Genomic DNA, 18,235 nt, shown 5'->3' with positions numbered 1-18,235 from the left:
CCTCTCCCTCCCTCCCTTCCTTCCTTCCTTCCTTCCTTCCTTCCTTCCTTCCTTCCTTCCTCTCTTCTTTCTTTCAAAGTAAGCTCTACATCCAGTGTGGGGCTTGAATTCACAACCTTGAGATCAAGACTCACATGCTTTACCGACAGCCAGCCAGGCACCCCTCCTTCAGGATTCTTGATTTTCAGCCCTAAGCTCATTCAAATGTGTTCTCGTCTGCAGTCCTGCTTGGCCTGCAAGGGAATTCTGGGTGTTTAGCCTCTGTGGCCATCACTACTGGCCATATGAAGTGCTACAGACAGAGGGTGGGCACAATGACCAGCCTTTTCCCACTTCCTGTGGAAGCAAGCACGTGCAGTCACTGAAGGCCTACTCAGTTACCCCGTCATTGGCAACAACCTCTCCAGGTCTTGCTGATGAGTAAAACGTACCCAGAAAAAAAGGTTAGTCTGCAGCCAATGTTCTTAAGTGGCATCAAGCATTAGTTACAAACAAAAAGAAATTAAAATGGCGATTGTAAGGTTTCCACTGGCTGTCAAAGACATCTCTGCTCACTGTTACAAAGGAGAGTTTCAGTGGCCCCCTGGAAGGTCTTCATAAATCCCTCGGCCTCCAGGGTTTTTAATCCACCTAAAAAAACACACTCATCCTTTGGAGATGTTTTCTGAAGGCCCCCGACCCAGATGTGGCCACATCAGTGTGCAGACTTCACGAGCTGATGAGTCAGTGTCTATCTGAAGCTGCACAGGGAAAACTTTTTGGTCTCTTGTTTTCACATCAGATTTATAGGAATTTCAATAAAAATGTTTTCAGGGCTTTGAAACTTTAAATCCAGGCTTTGTCGTGGTTAACGGAACATTTCCTATTAAGACGCAGCTGCTCCCCGTCCCCGAGAAGCTGCATGAAGAAGTACGTGAAGCTAAGAGTACTTCCACACTTGGTTACATAAAAGACCCAGTCCCAGAGATTGGAACCAGTGCCCCCCGCCCACCCAGGCTATACATGATTTCTATTCTCTTACGTCATTTTAACTGCCTAGGGGATTTGAATCTAGTCAGTGTGGTAATTGAAGCCAAATTATACACGGACATAACCCCCCCAAAGAATTACTGACCTCTCCCATCCTTTGCCAAGCACTGTACTTGGGCATAACACAGCCAGTGTGGTCAGGGAGGGCCTACTCTTATAGGTCTTCATTTTTTAAATGAAAGATTTGCACAGTTTATAATGTTGTAGAAGGAACCAAAACTTCGGTGCCACAGTTTTCTGCAGCTGAGTTCACATAGGACAAAGTTTCGTCTTCTAGCTTCATCATTTTCTTTTCCTGTAGGACTTCGGAGTATAGTGTTAGGGTAGGACCCATGTGTTGCATGTGTTCCCTGCTTACTTGTGGCTGCATTTCTATTTAGCTTGCAGAGCAATCGTTGTTTAATCCTGATAGGTTTTTGCAGTGAATTAACATTCGTGTAACCACTTAGTTCTATAAATGTAAGCGGAGAGGTATGTGCCTGGCAAGGGCTCCCATAATGGACCCTCTGCTAATGTTGGTCGGATGAATAAATGAATGAATGAATGAATAAGTGCATGAGTAATGAATGAATGAATGAATGATGGTCTTTGATCATATCTGGCACAAAGACAACAAAGAAAATAGAATCCCTGACATTATTATTTGTTCTCAGAGTAGTTAATAGTAGCCCTAAAGTATTTGATAGATTCAGGAACTTTGATGTTGTTTAGGAGTATTTAGAGAGGAATAAATAATCACTTAACTTTTTATTTTTTTAAAAATTTTTGGTAAAGATTTATTTACTAGAGAGAGACAGCACAAGCAGGGGGAGCAGCAGGCAGAGGGAGAAGCAGGCCCCCCTGCGGAGAAGAGAGCCCAATTTAGGCTCAATCCCAGGACCCTGGGATTGTGACCTGAGCTGAAGGCAGATGCTTAACTGACTGAGCCACTCAGGCGCCCCATCTCTTAACTTTCTAAATGTGCGTATCTTTGGACCCACCAAATGTACTTTTAGGAATGAACCCTCAGAAAAACTCACACAAGTGTACAATGATGTATGTATGGAAAGAACAATTACTGTAGCATATTTTCCTGATAGTGAAAAATTAAAACAACCCTAATGTCCGTTGATAAGAGATGGGATAAATAAAATAAGGCACACCTACACTTAGTAGTCATTAAAAAAGTGAAATTGACCAACATTTCTTGACTCAAAAAGCATGTACAGAATTTGTTATTAAAGGGAAAAGGGAGGGGCGCCTGGGTGTCTCAGTCAGTTAAGTGTCTGACTTCAGCTCAGGTCATGATTCCAGGGTCTTGAGATTGAGCCCCGTGTCAGGCTCCCTGCTCATCAGGGAGTCTGCTTCTCCCTCTCCATCTGCCTCGCCCCCCCCCGCCCCTGCTCATGCTTTCTCTCACTCTCAAATAAATAAATATCTTTTTAAAAAAGGGAGGGGGAAGGGCAAGTTGCAAAACAATATGTGAAGCATGAGCTCGTTTCATTAATAATGATTTAGATATTCGTACATGCCTAGCAAAACTCTGAAAGGTGATGTTCCAAATGCTTAATGACATTGACTTCTGAGGGGTGGGATTTGGGAGAACTTTTACTTCTACTTTGTACACATAACCCCGTGTCAGCAGGGGCCTCTGTACCAGCTGGAACCTGGCTCTGGTCCATGCCAGTGGGAGTTTCGGGGCTACCCTGGGGGCTTCCATGTGTGTGTGTGTGTGTGTGTGTGTGCAGACTCTGTCTACCCCACATCATTCCAGACCTGACACTCAACTCATTCTTCACAAAAACACAAAGCCCACTCATGCAAGACAACTTTCTTGAAAATTGGGAATCATCAGAAAGAGACACATAACTGTATTTCACAGCAATTTACCTAAAACTGCTTTTAGACCTTTTTCCCAGTCCTGATGACCACCCCGACAGGGGCTTCCTTGCTGGCCTTCATCCCGTGCAGGACTCAGTGCTCTGCTCCCCCTCCTTCCTGGCATAGCCCGAGGACCTCCACATTCTCCCTGTGCTAGCCATGGCTGTTTGGCTCTTCTTAGTTTCTGTTTCCAAACCTGCAATATAAGCCCATCTTGAGGGTCTATAAATGAGAAATTTCCCATTTCCCATTAGAATTTCCCATTTCCCTCCTTAGAAGATATTTGTGGTTATATGGGGGGGAGGGGGCTCATAATATTCATTTCCGTAATATTCTAATTTTTCTTAGCTTCGAGCATGTGGCTTGCGTTGCTTTTGTATCTAGAACAAAACCCAGAAAGATAAACAAACAAATCCTCCCAAAGCCGTTTGTGCTAATCTTGTGGCTAAACCATGGTCCCAGCTGGGATGGAGGGCCCGTGGCCAACCAAGTGCAGCTTCCCCATACAAGGAGGAGGAATTGGAGCCAGTGGTCATGGGCACGGTTTCTGCCCTGATAAAGACCCCATGGGAGTTTGGAGATTTGCACATTGAAAAGAAGCCCTCAGTATGTTGGATTTGCTCTGAAACAGGAGTATCAGGAGTTATTTCTGTGGCCCACTGTTCTAGGGAGGCCTTCCCGGTCAGCTGGGAGCCCCTACACCAGTGAGCAGGGTGTCCCCCGCAGAGAGATCAGGGCAAGACAAAATGATTTCTGTTGTTCACACTTTAATGCATTTAAAGAAAGAAATCCCAAAATGCCACACAGCTGCTAAAAAAGAATGCAGGGGACAACAATACCATAATAACACCACCACCACCAGCAACAGCCAGGCTCTTCTCTCTGGGGCTCTCCGGGCACGCCCAGTTTGATGCTAACCCTGCTGGTGTTTAATCCTCATGCCAGAGAGATGCTTTTATGGTCTCCATTTTACAGATGGGGAAGTGAGGCTTCCCGTGTTCTGTTTCTACACGTGTGCTTTAGTGCGAACAAGGAAGAAACCCCAAGAGTCGGGACACCGAACACTGGTTATTGCTGAGGGGTGGGGAACTACAGCGCATTTGACTTCTTCTTATGTCTCTTCTCTCTTTATATATCTTTGCTTGAATCTTTTATAACAAGCATGTACTAATCTTTATTGGTTTTATGATTATAATAGGATAGATCATAGTGATGGTAGAAAATATATTTAAAGAAATACTCGTGTTATTTGCTTTGTTACTTGCCTTTGCCATGGCTTCACCTCCGATTATCTTTCTTTCTTTTTGACTTTACTGAGCTACATCACATACCATACAAGTCATGCATTTAAAGTGGCTTTTAGTTTGTTCACAGTTGTGCAGCCACCACCACTGTCTAATCCCAGAGCATGTTTGTCACCCTAAAAAGAAACCCCACACCCATTAGGGCATTTAACACGGTGATCGTGAGTAGTCACTCCCCACCCCCACCCCACCCCACAGCTCCCGGCACCCACCAGTCTCCCTGCCCCTGCGGATTTGCCTGCTCTGGACATCTCGTATCGATGGAGTCATGCACTCTGTGGTCTTTTGTGACTGGCTTCTCACAGAGCATCCATTAGCGAGGCTCATTCAGGTTGTAGCAGGTGTCCGCGCTTCCTTCCTCCTTATAACGGAATAATATTCCCTTCATTCCCATGGATACGCCACCTTTTATTTTTTCATTCATCAAGTGGTGGACATATGGGTGGTTTCACCATGTTGGCTATTATGAAAAATACCACTCTGGATGTTTGTGTACAAGTTTTTGTGTAGAGCTGCATTGTAATTTCTCTTGCCTATGTACCTAGGGGTAGCATTGCCATGCCAATAACTCCCGTGTTCGAGGAACTCTCAGACTGGTTTCTATTTACTATTTCTTGACTTGAACCAGGCCCTCAGCCATGCTTCGGGGTGCAGCTCCAAGGAAGCAGGACTTGGAGGAGCTGTGAGCACTTGACTGACAAACCCTCGGCTGTGGGTCTGGGACAAGCTAGAGGACTCGCCATGTAGATGGTAAAGCCATTTCCTGGAGTGAGCGCCTGGAAGCATTTGACACCGGGGCTCTGACGAGGGCCTGGGTGATGGGACCCGGAATGGGTGGTGTTCTCATTTCTGGGTCACCTCACCCCAGACAGCAGGGCAAGAGCAAGCACAGTGGCCGAGCACCAAGGGCTGGCTTGACCCTGTGACTGCATCCCGCGGGCGTGGCATGTCCCACTCCTGCAGAAAGGCAGCCACCGTCCAAATATAGTTCCTGGAGGAAGCCGGGAGCAGCTGTGAGTCATGGAGCCGAGCATAAATAGCGAGGTGTCTCCAGATGTGCCCGTGCAGCGGGGCGGCCTGGAAACGTGCTCCTCAGCTCCCTCCTTCCCTGCCCGGGGTCCCGGGAGAGGGCACTAGGTGAAGACGTGCGCTGTGACAAGACAAGCTCCTCGCTGGCTGGGGATGTTCTAGAGAGCACCCTGTGGGGGGGTGGGGCTAAGGAGGAGGGAGAGTCTATCCAGTGTTCCGAGTCTATGGAACTAGCACAAAAGAAACCAGCCCACCCCGGGAGCCTGGCCTCAGCTCAGATGTAGCGTGCTCCTCTCTGCCTAACAGGGAGGTTAGAAAGCATAGTTATAAAACACCGTCAGGGGCTTCCTGCTGCCACGGAAGTGAATGCCAGAGGCAGAAGTAGAGCAGTCCTGGGCAAGGGGCTCCAACCCACCGGGAACAGGCCTCCCTTCTGTCCTGGGGCCTGTATGGCAGTGCCCGCAGAGGCCCAGGTGCTGCATGGCTAACTGTGGAAGTTTTAAACCAAGCAACAAGCAGTTAAATTAATGCCCCACCTTGACAGTTCTACCTTTAATTTGGGCTCCTTTGAATTCTGGGACTCCTTGAGTTTCACGCCTGGGTGGGCAGCATGAGGAGTGACTACCCCTTGTCTTCCCCATACCTGCAGCCCCCCCCCCCCCCCCCGCCCCGCTCCCTCCTTGGCCACCCTTCAGGCGCATGGGGGGAGGGGCACACCACTGGTGCAGGTCATTCTCAGAGTGAGGAGCCCTTGCAGGCCCTAGAAGTGGGCTTGGGCTATTTGGGGGAGGGAGTCCTGGGGCTCAGAGTTCCCAGAGCAAGGTCTGTGACGGAGACCATGACATCTAGGTGGGCACCTCCCGTGGCCCCAAGACTCCTCTGAGGAGGGGGGTGGCCAGAGGGGCCCCTCTTGCCTGGATGTCGTGGTGTCACTGCCAGAGAACACAGCTCTCTAGTGGGGCTGGTTTCTTCTCAGTTCTATCTGGAAATGCAGGCCTACATCCTCAGGCTCCTCCTCTGACTTTTCAAGAGAAGTCTGAAATCTAGATATCTCTATGAAATCTCCTAATTTTTGAAGTACTATGTGAACCAAACAAAGCATGTCAGCAGATTTAGCCCTTGGGCTACCGGTGTGCATCCTCTGACCTGCCGATAGCGCCAAGGTCCTCAGTGCCTCTACGGAATCCCAACCCACCAGCTCTCTCTCAGGACTTCTCAACAGGATCAGAAGGTGTCGCAGGCAGACTAATGCCCCCCAAGGCGTCAATGTCTTAATTCCTGCAGCCCTGTCAATACACTACCTTACGTGGCAGAAGGATTTTGCAAGTATGATTAAATCAAGGATCTTGAGATGGGAAGATTATCCTGGATTATCTGGTGGACCAGGCGTAATCACAAGGGTCTTTATGAGAGGGAAGCAAGAGAGTCAGAGGAGGAGGCATGATAAGGGAAGGAGAGGTCAGAGTGTGTGATGAGGCTGCTGGCTTTGAAGATGGAAGGGCTGTGAGCCCCGGAACAACGGCACCTCTAGAAGCTGGAAGGGCAACACAAGCAGATTCTCCACTAGAGCTTCCAGAAGGAAAGCAGCCCCACCTACACCCTGAGGTTAGCCCTTCAGACCCGTTTCAGACTTCTGACCTTGAGAACTAGGACATGAGCTTGTGTGCTTTAAGCCACTCCATTTGTAGCTGGTGGTTACAATAGCGACAGGAGACATGTGGAAGGGGCTTGGGGAAGCTTCTCAGGCAGCCCTCGCTCACGCCCCCTCCTCACACTTGTTCCCCCTCAACTTAGACTGGCTGGATCCTTGCTGGCTGTCCTCCCGGTCCACCTCTTCCGTGAGGCCTTCCCAGGCCCACCTCACTGAGGGCGCCTCCAGCTCTTGGCGTGGAGCGCCTGCGTTTGGCCTCGAATCTTTGAGAGTCACAGTATCCAAACAGATTAAGTCAGTCGAGGGCACTTTAGAAAGTACTGGTGTCTGGGCCCATCCTCCTGAGCTGTTGAATCGAGGGGTGGAGCCTGGGCTCTGATCTTGGTGAAAGCCCCAGGGGCGGTTCCTTGAGGGCAGCCAGGGCTGAGAACCAAACCGCAGTGACAGAACCTTCCTTATGGTGCACACTCTCCATGTACGTTGTCTCTTCACAGGGCCCAGACCAGGGCTTGGCACCTCGCAGCTGTTTAATAAGTATTTGCTGACTGTAAAGTCCTAGAGTGCAGGGCTGTTCTCATCGTAATTAAGTGACTTGCCTCTCGTTCACCTAGCTGGAAACCAGATGCTCAGTAACTGCTAGTAAATTGAACTAAACTAATAACTACGGCAGTAAGTGGTTATTCCAAATAAGTCTTTTGTATATATATATATATTTTTTTTTAATTTATTTATTCGACAGAGATAGAGACAGCCAGCGAGAGAGGGAACACAAGCAGGGGGAGTGGGAGAGGAAGAAGCAGGCTCATAGCAGAGGAGCCTGATGTGGGGCTCGATCCCATAACGCCGGGATCCCCCCCTGAGCCGAAGGCAGACGCTTAACCGCTGTGCCACCCAGGTGCCCCTTTTGTATATTTTAAGGAAAATTCTCCCATGACCTCTCTTGTGCCTGCATCCTGTGCTTTGCTTTGTTTTCTTTTCTTTCTTTCTTCCCCCAGGCCCCTGCAACGTGCCCTCTACCTAAAATCCCAAGCCTGGTCCCCGTTCTTTTTGGCACAAGTATCACCTCTGCCGAAGCACTGTGGTCTAAGAGCAGGTGTTCTCAAAGAGGTGGCCCCCCAAGCCAGCAGCACTGGCATCACCTGGAGACTTGTTAAGAGAGACAGATTCTCGGCACCGCACCTCCCCCCCAACTCACGAATCAGAAACTCAGGAGGCGGGCCCAGCAGTCTGTTTTAATAAGCCCTCCAGGTCATGTTGACCCCTGACAAAGCTTGAGAATCCCTGCCTTGAAGCCATGCCTCTCAACCCTGGCCATACATTCAGATCCCCTGAGGAGCTTTTTAAAAATATGACTGCTCAGACTCCACCCCAGACTAATTAAATCAGGGTCTCTGGGAACGGGGCTCAATGTTTAAAGCTGCTGGAGCGCATCACACGAAGCACAGCCTTAGCGGAGAAGGACCAGCGTGAGAACGCCAATAAAAGGCCTGGCTGAAGCCAAGCAGAGCTCCGGGGCCGAGCCTCCGCTTCTGCCGAGCCGACTTCACACTGGGTCATGGGGACGGCTCGCGGCGTTCCATTCTGTCTCCAAGGCTCCTCTCCCAAGCGTGAATTTTGTTTAGACATGTAGCAAAATCTGCCTTTTCAACGAACACTTGCAGAGGAGGCTCAGGAAAGAAATGTCAGTGATGCCAAAACTGCCAACTCGATGTTTTTCGAGCACGGATTCTCGATCAGTCGCATGGGGAAAGAGAGTAAGAGGTGATTCACCTGCTCAGTGGCTTGTGCTGAGAATGTTCACTGAGATCTTTGGAACACTGGGTATGAGGAACTCCCACTTTTGAGTTCCTTTTTGTCATCTTTGGGTTAGTCTTCTATTTCTGAATTGAGTTAAATCCTGTATTACATTTATAATTTATATAGATCATGTATATTATTTATGTAATTATAAGTTATAATGTACATATACTTTATATAACTATAAATTATAATTTTTATTATAATTACATGTATCATAATTAGCAAGGGCATAGAAAGTATAATAATCACAAGAATAGTTACCGCCTTTTGAGAGCTTACCATATATTAGGCATTAATGTTTAGCACCTTAAACACGTTGTCGCAGTAAACTTCAAAACTCCGCTACCCCCTTTTTCAAGATGAGGAAACTGAGAAGGTCATATACCAAATGGGAGAGTCAGGATTTGAACCTAGGTCTGTCATCAAAGATCATACTTTTTTTTTTTAAAAGATTTATTTATTTATTTATTTGACAGAGACAGCCAGCCAGCGAGAGAGAACACAAGCAGGGGGAGTGGGAAAGGAAGAAGCAGGCTCCTAGCGGAGGAGCCTGATGTGGGGCTTGATCCCAGAACGCCGGGATCACGCCCTGAGCCGAAGGCAGATGCCCAACCGCTGTGCCACCCAGGTGCCCCCAAAGATCATACTTTTTTTTTTTAATGTTTTATTTATTTATTCAACAGAGATAGAGACAGCCAGCGAGAGAGGGAACACAAGCAGGGGGAGTGGGAGAGAAAGAAGCAGGCTCATAGCGGAGGAGCCTGATGTGGGGCTCGATCCCAGAACGCCGGGATCACGCCCTGAGCCGAAGGCAGATGCCCAACCGCTGTGCCACCCAGGCGCCCCCCAAAGATCATACTTTTAACCCTAGTCTCTACTGGCTCATAGTAAACAGTACCATATGTTTATAATACAATTACAATCAATGCAGTACAAAATATAAATAATATGATACTGGACAGTGTTTTATTTATACATAAAATTATACATAATTTAACTTGCAGTTGTACATAATATAAACTCAATAAATGCTCTATGTGAAAATGTCACCACTTCAAGTATTTATGTAGTATCAGTTAAAGTTCATTCGTATCTGTAACCAATGCTGTTATATCTAAAGATCATTCATAGAATGTTACATTGAAAATATATGGCTTCTTTGAAAGTACTAGGTGATTACTAAGATACAGTGTTAAAGGGGAAAAAAACGAGGATACAAAATTATACACATACGTGATGAGAGTTTTACAAAACATATACATATATATTTTATATGCATGGTCTGGGAATGGAAAGAAAGTACCTCAGATCTTTCACAGAAATTATGGTTGGATAGTTGGGCTGCAAAAGACTTTTATTTTCTTCTTGCTACTTGAGGCCAGACCAACACACTAGGGTGCCCCAGACAAGCTGATATGTGGTGTAGCTTCAAACGAGTGATCTTACGATTTTTGTTCTCTGAAATTTAGTGGACAGGGAGAAATTGGTTACCTATTGATAAATGTTGTGTACAAATATAAATTCAATTCCTGATTTTTTCCTACAGACCAAAGCAGAGTTCATGTTCTGGGGAAAAAAAGTATTTCCCACTTTTCTGTGGCTCTTATTCTCTCTTCTTGTAAAATTCCAAGCCCCACAATTTATTAGAACACGTATCAGTTTAAAATGTAGGTATTAAAATAAATTACTAACTTCTAGCCCTTTGCCAGACGTAACTTGGATTTCTGAATTTCAGCTTACTGCAATGTGCATGGTACAAAAATACTGCACAGAGGGCGGTGGATGATAGGAGGGGTTTTGTTTGTTTTTATATTTCTCCCTTTCTTGCATTCTGGTGGTTTCCTAAGGAGACCCATGTGGAGAGCTGCATTAAATGGCACCACATTTCCTTTTGAATCCATAGATGTGTCAGCACCCTTTTCTCATTTTAGAAAATTCGGAAAATGCATAATGAATTTCCAAATCAGGAAGCAGTCCTCATAGAATGAATTGGGAAGTTTCCCTTTCCTTCTGTTTTTGGGAGTGTTTGTGGAGAATTGGTATTTTTAAGTATTTGGTAGAATTCACCAGTGAAGCCATCTGGTCCTTGGCTTTTCTGTATGGAAGTTTTTTGTTTGGGTTTTTTTTTTTTTAAGATTTCAATTTTTTTTTAAGTAATCTTAACACCCAGCGTGGGGCTCAGCTCACAACCCCAAGATCAAGAGTCGCATGCTCTGTTGACTGAGCCAGCCAGGCACTCCTCTTTGTGAAAGTTTTAAAATTACTAATTTAATCTCTTCACTTGTTATAGGTCTACTCAGATTTTCTATTTCTTCTTGAGTCAGCTTTGGTCATTTTGTTTCTTTCTAAGAATGTGTTCATTTCATCTAAGTTATCTTGTTGACATGCTGTTGTTCAGACTTTATTTGGTGCAAAAAGGTGGTTTTATTAAAGCACAAGGGACAAGACCCATGGGCAGAAAGAGCTGCCCTCCTTTTTATTTCTGAAAAGTTGGTACTGGCATCCCTCTTTCAGTCCCAATTTTAGTAATTTGAGTCTTTTCTCTCTCTCTCTCTCTTTTTTTCTTGGTTATTCTAGCTAAAGATTTACCAATTTGTTTGCTCTTTTCAATGAATGATGGCTTCTTAGGTGTTCATTTTTTAATTAAACCCCATAAGTTACATGTAATCTTTTGTATATATAAAATATTGCACAAGGAAAATGGAAAAGAGAAAAAAGAAAAAAGAAGCATGGTGTAGTTAATTGAAATTTACTAGGGCCCTTGATCCTATATTTGAGTTTCAGAGGGAATTATTTGCCTCTTCTTATAATTTCCAAATTTGTGAGATTTCTACCTTCCAAATGAAACTAACCTCTGCTTGACAAAGCCAGGAAGTGGTCCATACACTATGAGATGGGTAGGTAAGAGTGATAATGATGTAGCAGTGCTGAAAGTATTGAAAAACTGGCCGCTGTCTTAGGACTGCTGTAACAAAGCATCACACACTGGGTGGCTTCAGACAGCAGACGTGTATTCTCTCACAGGATAAATCCAGTAGTCAAGGCCGTGCTCTCTGCGAAAACTATAGAGGAGAATCCTTCCTCCTTCCTCGCCTCCTCCAGCTTCTGGTGGCCACCAGCAGTCCTGGGCTTGAACTGCATGGCTCCACTCCCTGTCTCTGTCATCACATGGCTGTCCCCTCCCTGTGTGTCTCTCCCCTCTTCTTATAAGGACACCATTCACAATGGATTAAAGGCCCATCCCACTCCAGTATGATCTCATCTTAACTAATTGCATCCGCCATGGCCCTATTTCTAAATAAGTTCACATTCTGAGGTCCTGGGGGTGAGGACGTCAACATCTTTTTCTTGGGGGATAGAAGCAGCCCTCAACAGACAGGTTTTCAGCTAAGTGTAAACATTTTTCTGTTACTGTCCAGTTTTTAGAAGTATATCAAGGTGTCTTTTCTTTTTTTAGAAGATGATGTTTATTTTTTTTAGAGAGAGAGAGCAGGGAAGGGGCAGAGGGGGAGGGAAAGGGACAAGCAGACTCACTCCATGCTGAGCATGGAGCCCAACACAGGGCTTGATCTCACGACCCTGAGATCACGACCCGAGCCGAAACCAAGAGTGGGATGCTCAACTGACTGAGACTGAGCCACCCATGTGCCCCCAAAGTGTCTCTCCTGCTTACCGTGTTTTTTTTTTTTTAAACCTTTTCCCTAGATCAGAGATATGTTTAACGAAATCAGATTTAGTGAGTATGTGGACACTGGAAAGCTAATTGACAAAATCAACTTACCGGATTTCTTCAAAGTTTACCTCAATCACAGACCACCTTTCGGGAACACCATGAGTGGCATCCAGCAGAGCTTTGACGTTCTTGGTTTTACCAATTCAAAAGGCAAGAAGGCCATACGAAGAGAAGATCTCCTGAAACTGCTTCTAACGAAAGGTAAATCCATAAATAGGGAGTATCTTGTCACATCGTTCGTTGGGCTGTTGCCACTGGAGAGGAGCTGTTTTGGGGGGAGGGAGACCCCCGGGCATCTTTAATCGATGGGGGGGTCTCCCTCCCCCCAAAACCATGGCTTCAACCATGAGAGATGCCACCTGCTGATCCACAGAGCTGATCCGCCGTCCTGGAACCCTAAGAATGTGATTTATTTCCCAACTTGCTGAACCCCTGTGAGGTTCGATGTCCTCACTTGTAAAAGGGAAGTGAAATGGCTAGCCACCAGTCTCACTGGGATGTTAGAACATTGGGATGCAATGGTGAAGTAAAACCACACCAGTGTAAAAATCTCCATTTCTACCTACTGCTTTCCTCATTATTGTATGTGAGGAGGTCAAGTAGGCTTTCTCCCTGGGCGACGATTCCTCTTTGTCAAACCAGTGGTTCCAGCGTGAGGGAAGGTGAAATGAAGCCGAGTGCAGTCCAAANAGAATCAAGTGATTCCTACTTTCATTCAATGCTAGTATCATTTAAACTTTTTTTTAAAGATTTTATTTATTTATTTATTCGACAGACATAGAGACAGCCAGCGAGAGAGGGAACACAAGCAGGGGGAGTGAGAGAGGAAGAAGCAGGCTCATAGCCGAAGAGCCTGATGTGGGGCTCGATCCCATAACGCCAGGATCACGCCCTGAGCTGAAGGCAGACGCTTAACCACTGTGCCACCCAGGCGCCCCCTGGGAGCACCATTCTTAACGCCCACATGAGGAAGGATATGTGACAGTAGCCCAGGGCCCCATAGGTTGTTTTTGTGTCTCAAGGAAAGTGCGGAATGATTCTCTGTAAGACCTTGGAATGATAATGCTAAGCTCTGACGTGATGTGTCGTCCCAAGAGCTGAATGGACACTTTTTCCTTTATGATACTCAGGTGAGCACATGACAGAAGAGGAGATGTGCGACTGCTTTGCTACCCTGTTTGGACTGAATCCTGAGGGGTGGAAATCTGAGCCCGCAGCCGCCTCTGTCAAAGGTACGGTGGCCGGTTCTGTCTGGGCATGCAGCCGTGGCTCACTAATTTGTTGGAGACTTAAGTGCATTTATTTCTCCTGACTGCTGCAAGCCGCTCTCCTTAGTACCATGCACACAACAAAGCAAGTCTGCTGGGGACCCAACATGAATAAGTTATGAAAGGACCAGCGAGCGGTGGTCGTGTCTGAGAGATGAAAGTGTTTGTTGCCATGTGCTGTCTGTCCTTTGTGCTTTCTGCTCCTGTGTTCCCTTTATTCCACGGACCCGGTCTCCATCTTTTGGGGTGGGGTGCATGAGTCCTGACCACTAGGGGAGAAGATCCAGCTTGGAAGGTGTTTCAGGAGAAGCATTGTTGAGAGACTTGAGTAAGGACAGCGAGATGAATGAGCACAAGCCCAGCTTTGAGCTGCTGGTGCTTGAAAGTTCCTAAAGCTGGTCTTCCTCTCCTGTCCTGCCTGAGGATTGCCCACCTCCTTCTTTAGTCCACTGGAGGGAGGAAAACGGACCTGAAGTTAGGCTTGTGAATTTGAGTTCTGGAGAAACCAGTCTAAACAGCTCTCCTGGGCGATGCCTGGGTGGCTCAGCTGGTGAAGGGGTCTGCCTTCTGCTCAGGTCATGATCTCAGGATCCTGGGATTGAGCCCCGTATCAGGCTCCCTGCCCTTCCTCCTGCTTGTGCTCTCTCCCTCTCTCTCTCAAATAAATAAATAAAATCTTTTTAAAAATTAAAAAATAAAATAAACAGCTCTCCCGGGCCTGCGGGGGTATATCCACTGCCAAGCCCTGGATGCTGCCTGATGCCCCACAGTGGTCAGAGCCACCACCATTACTGAGACTGGGGTCAGGAGCCAAGACCGTCACCAGCCTTCCTTCTCCCTCTGCTTGCTTGCTTTCTTTTCTTTCTTTCTTTCTTTTTTTAAAGCAACCCCATGAAGACTTCAGATAGCTGAAGGTGACTGGGTTTTTATGTTTTTTTTTAAAAGATTTTATTTATTTGAGAGAGAGAGAGAGACAGAAAGAGAACAAGCAGGGGGTGCAGCAGAGGCAGAGGGAGAAGCAGACTCCCCCATGAGCAGGGAGCCTGACATGGGACTCGATCCCGGGACTCCGAGATCATGACCCGAGCCGAAGGCAGATACTTAACTGACTGAGCCACCCAGCTGCCCCCTCCCTCTGCTTTCATTGTTGTCCCCAGTTTCACATTTAACAGGGTTCCTGAGCTCAGACAGTTCCAGACTCCAAGATGGGTCATTGCCAGCCTCTAAGCTCCCGTACCCCATTCCTTGTGTACTCGGGACCTCAGAATGTAACTCTCCCAGTTGTTACACATAAATCAACCACACCATGTGGTTAAGGCTTTCCAATGAGGTTCACAGAGATTTGGTAACAGTGCTCCAAACCGTCAAGAAGGGATTTCAGCCAATTTCCACCCAGGGGTTTTTAAGGACTCACAGCCAAACCGTTGCACAAAGCACCTCTCACTTTAGTGTTGGTTCCTTGTATTCTTGGAAAATGCTTCTGAGTTAGAAACCTAATCGTTATGAAGGCATTTGTGTTCTTTTCTTGTTGGGCTAGGCGCAGAAATCTGCTTTGAAGAAGTACTTCCAGACGAAATCACTGCAGAAATATTCACGACGGACATTCTTGGCCTCACCATTTCACAAGATTTCGGACAAGATCCTATGGTCAGTGGTGTTGTAAGGAATGTTTGAAGCACAAAGGATTGTGTGTGTAGGGTTTTTTTGTTTTTGTTTTTTTCCCAAGAGTCACTGCTTTCCCTGCATTTCCCTGCCCCCACTCTAATCTTTGCGACATTTAGACATTAAAAGCAAATTTCTGTTAAGCAATGGAATTCACAAAGTTGGACATTCCACTGTTTCTGAAGTAGGAAAGTGGGTGGAGGCAAGAGCCACGCTGGCGGCGGGACGTGCGTGGTGGCGGATACCCTGGCCTGTCTCTCTGCTTCATCTAAAGCAGTGCTGCCGGAGTAGGGTTGACGGGCCGGAGGTGGGCTGGTGGTGGGGACAGAGAGGGCTCCATCGGCAGCAGGCCTCCCTAGGGGCACGTGCGGCCTTATTCCCTTCCCCTCAAATGCCGCCTGAACCCTTGACCTCATGTGCCTCTCCCCTGCCTGCGGTTTGGTTTGGGGGGAGGAGACTGGGTGCCCTGGGCTCCTGAGAGTCCCTGCCGGTGGCTTCTCATCAGCAAAACACCTAAGCAGTTGTGTGTGGCCGTTAATGAAAAGCATCACTGGCCATGCTGAACCCCGGTGGCAACTGCCAGAGAAAATGCAAAAGCACCCCTGGGGCCCTGTGTGTGCTGCACCTGGACCAGAAACCACCTGGCCAGCCCCACAGAGGGAAGAACTCACGAGCTAGAGTCTGTGAGCCTTCCCTCCCCCCACGCCCCCCACAGACCCGCGGGGGTGACTCGCTGCCTCATATTCCTCGGGGCTTCAAAACACGCAGCAGGCAAAAACAGGGCCCAGTTGCCCAGCTAGGGGAATATTTAGGGAACATTCTTGAGTTTTCAGCGGTGTTTTGACCTGGAGAATAGAGTACCATCATTGTGTAAACAGGGGAAAGTGCTGGTCTGAGTTTAAAGATTTGTTACCAGTAATGAGTTCTCACTCAGACACTTGTGCCAGATGTGATTCCCTACACGTGCTCAGCCCGTCACACCCTCCTACCCAGACCGGGCCCTTCCCCAGAGGCCCTGGTGTGTGAGACGACATTTCTGCTCCCCTAAGGGCCCTTCCTGCAGGAGTAGAGTCCGAGTGAAAGAAGTAAATGGCAGCAGCGGTATCCCTTGTGCACAGAGCCCTCCCTGCTGCCTGGCGTCCCCTTGGAGACTTGGCTTCAGTGAGTCTTTGGAACACCCTGGAACATAGAACAGAACTGTCTACCCCAAACCAGACTGTGTCACTGTGACCTGGGGACAGACGGCGTGGGCTGTGGTTCCGCGGTACCTGCTCATTGGATTGTGTCGCCGGGCTTGGCAACCCGGTTTATATTTTGTTCTTTAAAAAAAAACAAAACAAAGCACCCCAAGCTTTACGAATCAATTTTGCAGCTGCTAAGGGCTTAGGAGATATATTAGCAAGCTGGTTAAAAAGTTCCTGGGGACATTTTAGGGAACAGGAAACTCTCAGATGACTTGTTCTCTTCAAAAAATTACTCAGAATTGGATGTAGTCTGGACACCAACCAGAGGCTTCTTTCATTAAATTGGGCACACTCTGATTTTGTTCTTGTTGACTGCATGGATTGGAATAACTATCTTGAGCAGAACTGGCCGGTGGTCTGACCCACTGTAGCTGGACTGGTGAGCTGGAACCATGGTCACACCACAGCTGAGATGCTTCCACTGTGCTGAACCAGCTTCCCTTCTCCTAGTTCCCTCCAGGAGGGGAGGCCAAAACAGCAGGATTCCTGTCAATAGCGCTCTAACCTCTCCCAGCCCAGCTTGGCCAGTGGGCCCCCTTCTCACCTTCAGGGCCCCCTTCTGCAGGTGCTTTTGTTTGGGAGTCTCTCAACTTGTTTGACCAACATGGAGAAGACTTGTGCACCGTTCAGCCCCAGGAGGCCCTTCGCCTCCTGTCCCAAGCAGGTCCCACCAGCTGGCCACGCAGATGTTGGAGGCGCAGGACATCAGCGCCCCCACCCAGGGGAGGAAGTGGAGGACAGCCTTCCTTCAGAGCAAGCAGAGCCCCAGACTCTCCAACAGTGTGCACAGCAGAGCAGTGACACCAGGAAGGGAGCAAGGAGAGGCCAAAGAAGTATAATCACTGGGCTTATACATCAAGACTTAGGAACCAAACACTGAACACTGTGATGTTCGTTTGGAAGGAGAATACTGTTTCAGACTGGCCTCCAGCTACTGACCAACTAAACCATCTGGTTTGTTGCTTCTAGAGTTCTGGAACCACCAGGAGCCCCCCCCCCCCGTCCCACCCCACCTCGCCCCCTCTGCTCCAGACCCCGAGGCTCCTCCCCAGCATGACCAGAGTCTTCTTTGCTCTGGAAGCTCACGGGCTTGACTGGGCCCCTTCTCCGCTCCTGCCATTTAGTGGCTCCGTGTGTGTGCATGGGTGTGGCTCATCTCTGAAACCTCGGTTTTCTCCTGGAACAGCTCCTGGCTGGTTGAGAGGATTAAAGGAGAGGGTACAAGTAAAGCATTACCAGCAAAGGCAGAGCTCAAAATAGGACAGCAGCTATTATTATGGGACAAACCGCACCGAGACCTGGGAGGCTGCTGCTGAGCACTGACCCCCTCTGGTTCCTGAGTTCTGGTTTCCTTAGCACTTGCTCAGATAGGGGTCTCTGCTGGCTTTGACAATGGGCCCCCAATAGTATCTGTGGGATGACTGGGCAGATGAACTCGCAGCTCTTTAATAGCTGGCTTTGCTTTCCGATAAAGGCGAACGCCAGGTCCTGCCAGGCTGTCTCCATCGGGGTCAGCAGACTTTCTCTATAAAGGTCCAGAGAGTAAATATGGAGCCTTTGCAGGTCAAATGGGCTCTGTCACAAATCCCTGACGTGGCCATCGGAGTACAAAGGCAACCACAGACAATCTAGAAATGAATGATTATCACTGCGTT

General features: G+C 47.6%; 1 protein-coding gene across 2 annotated transcripts in view; it reads left to right on the top strand.

The window, feature by feature from the left end:
• The window catches only part of CFAP251 (cilia and flagella associated protein 251), a 65,413-nt gene extending 49,938 nt beyond the window's left edge, over positions 1 to 15,475 (top strand). For both annotated transcript variants that reach the window (XM_034672333.1, XM_034672332.1), the window contains 3 exons: positions 12,379 to 12,607; positions 13,537 to 13,638; positions 15,212 to 15,475. In XM_034672333.1, coding sequence (XP_034528224.1) covers positions 12,379 to 12,607; positions 13,537 to 13,638; positions 15,212 to 15,348 — 468 coding nt within the window. In that variant the 3' untranslated portion in view covers positions 15,349 to 15,475. The remainder of the gene's footprint in view (positions 1 to 12,378; positions 12,608 to 13,536; positions 13,639 to 15,211) is intronic.
• The last annotated feature ends 2,760 nt before the right edge of the window (positions 15,476 to 18,235 follow it).

The sequence above is a fragment of the Ailuropoda melanoleuca genome, chromosome 12 (assembly GCF_002007445.2).
Source record: "Ailuropoda melanoleuca isolate Jingjing chromosome 12, ASM200744v2, whole genome shotgun sequence".
In the NCBI taxonomy this organism is placed as follows: Eukaryota; Metazoa; Chordata; class Mammalia; order Carnivora; family Ursidae; genus Ailuropoda; species Ailuropoda melanoleuca.
This window is presented reverse-complemented; position numbering and strand designations above follow the sequence as displayed.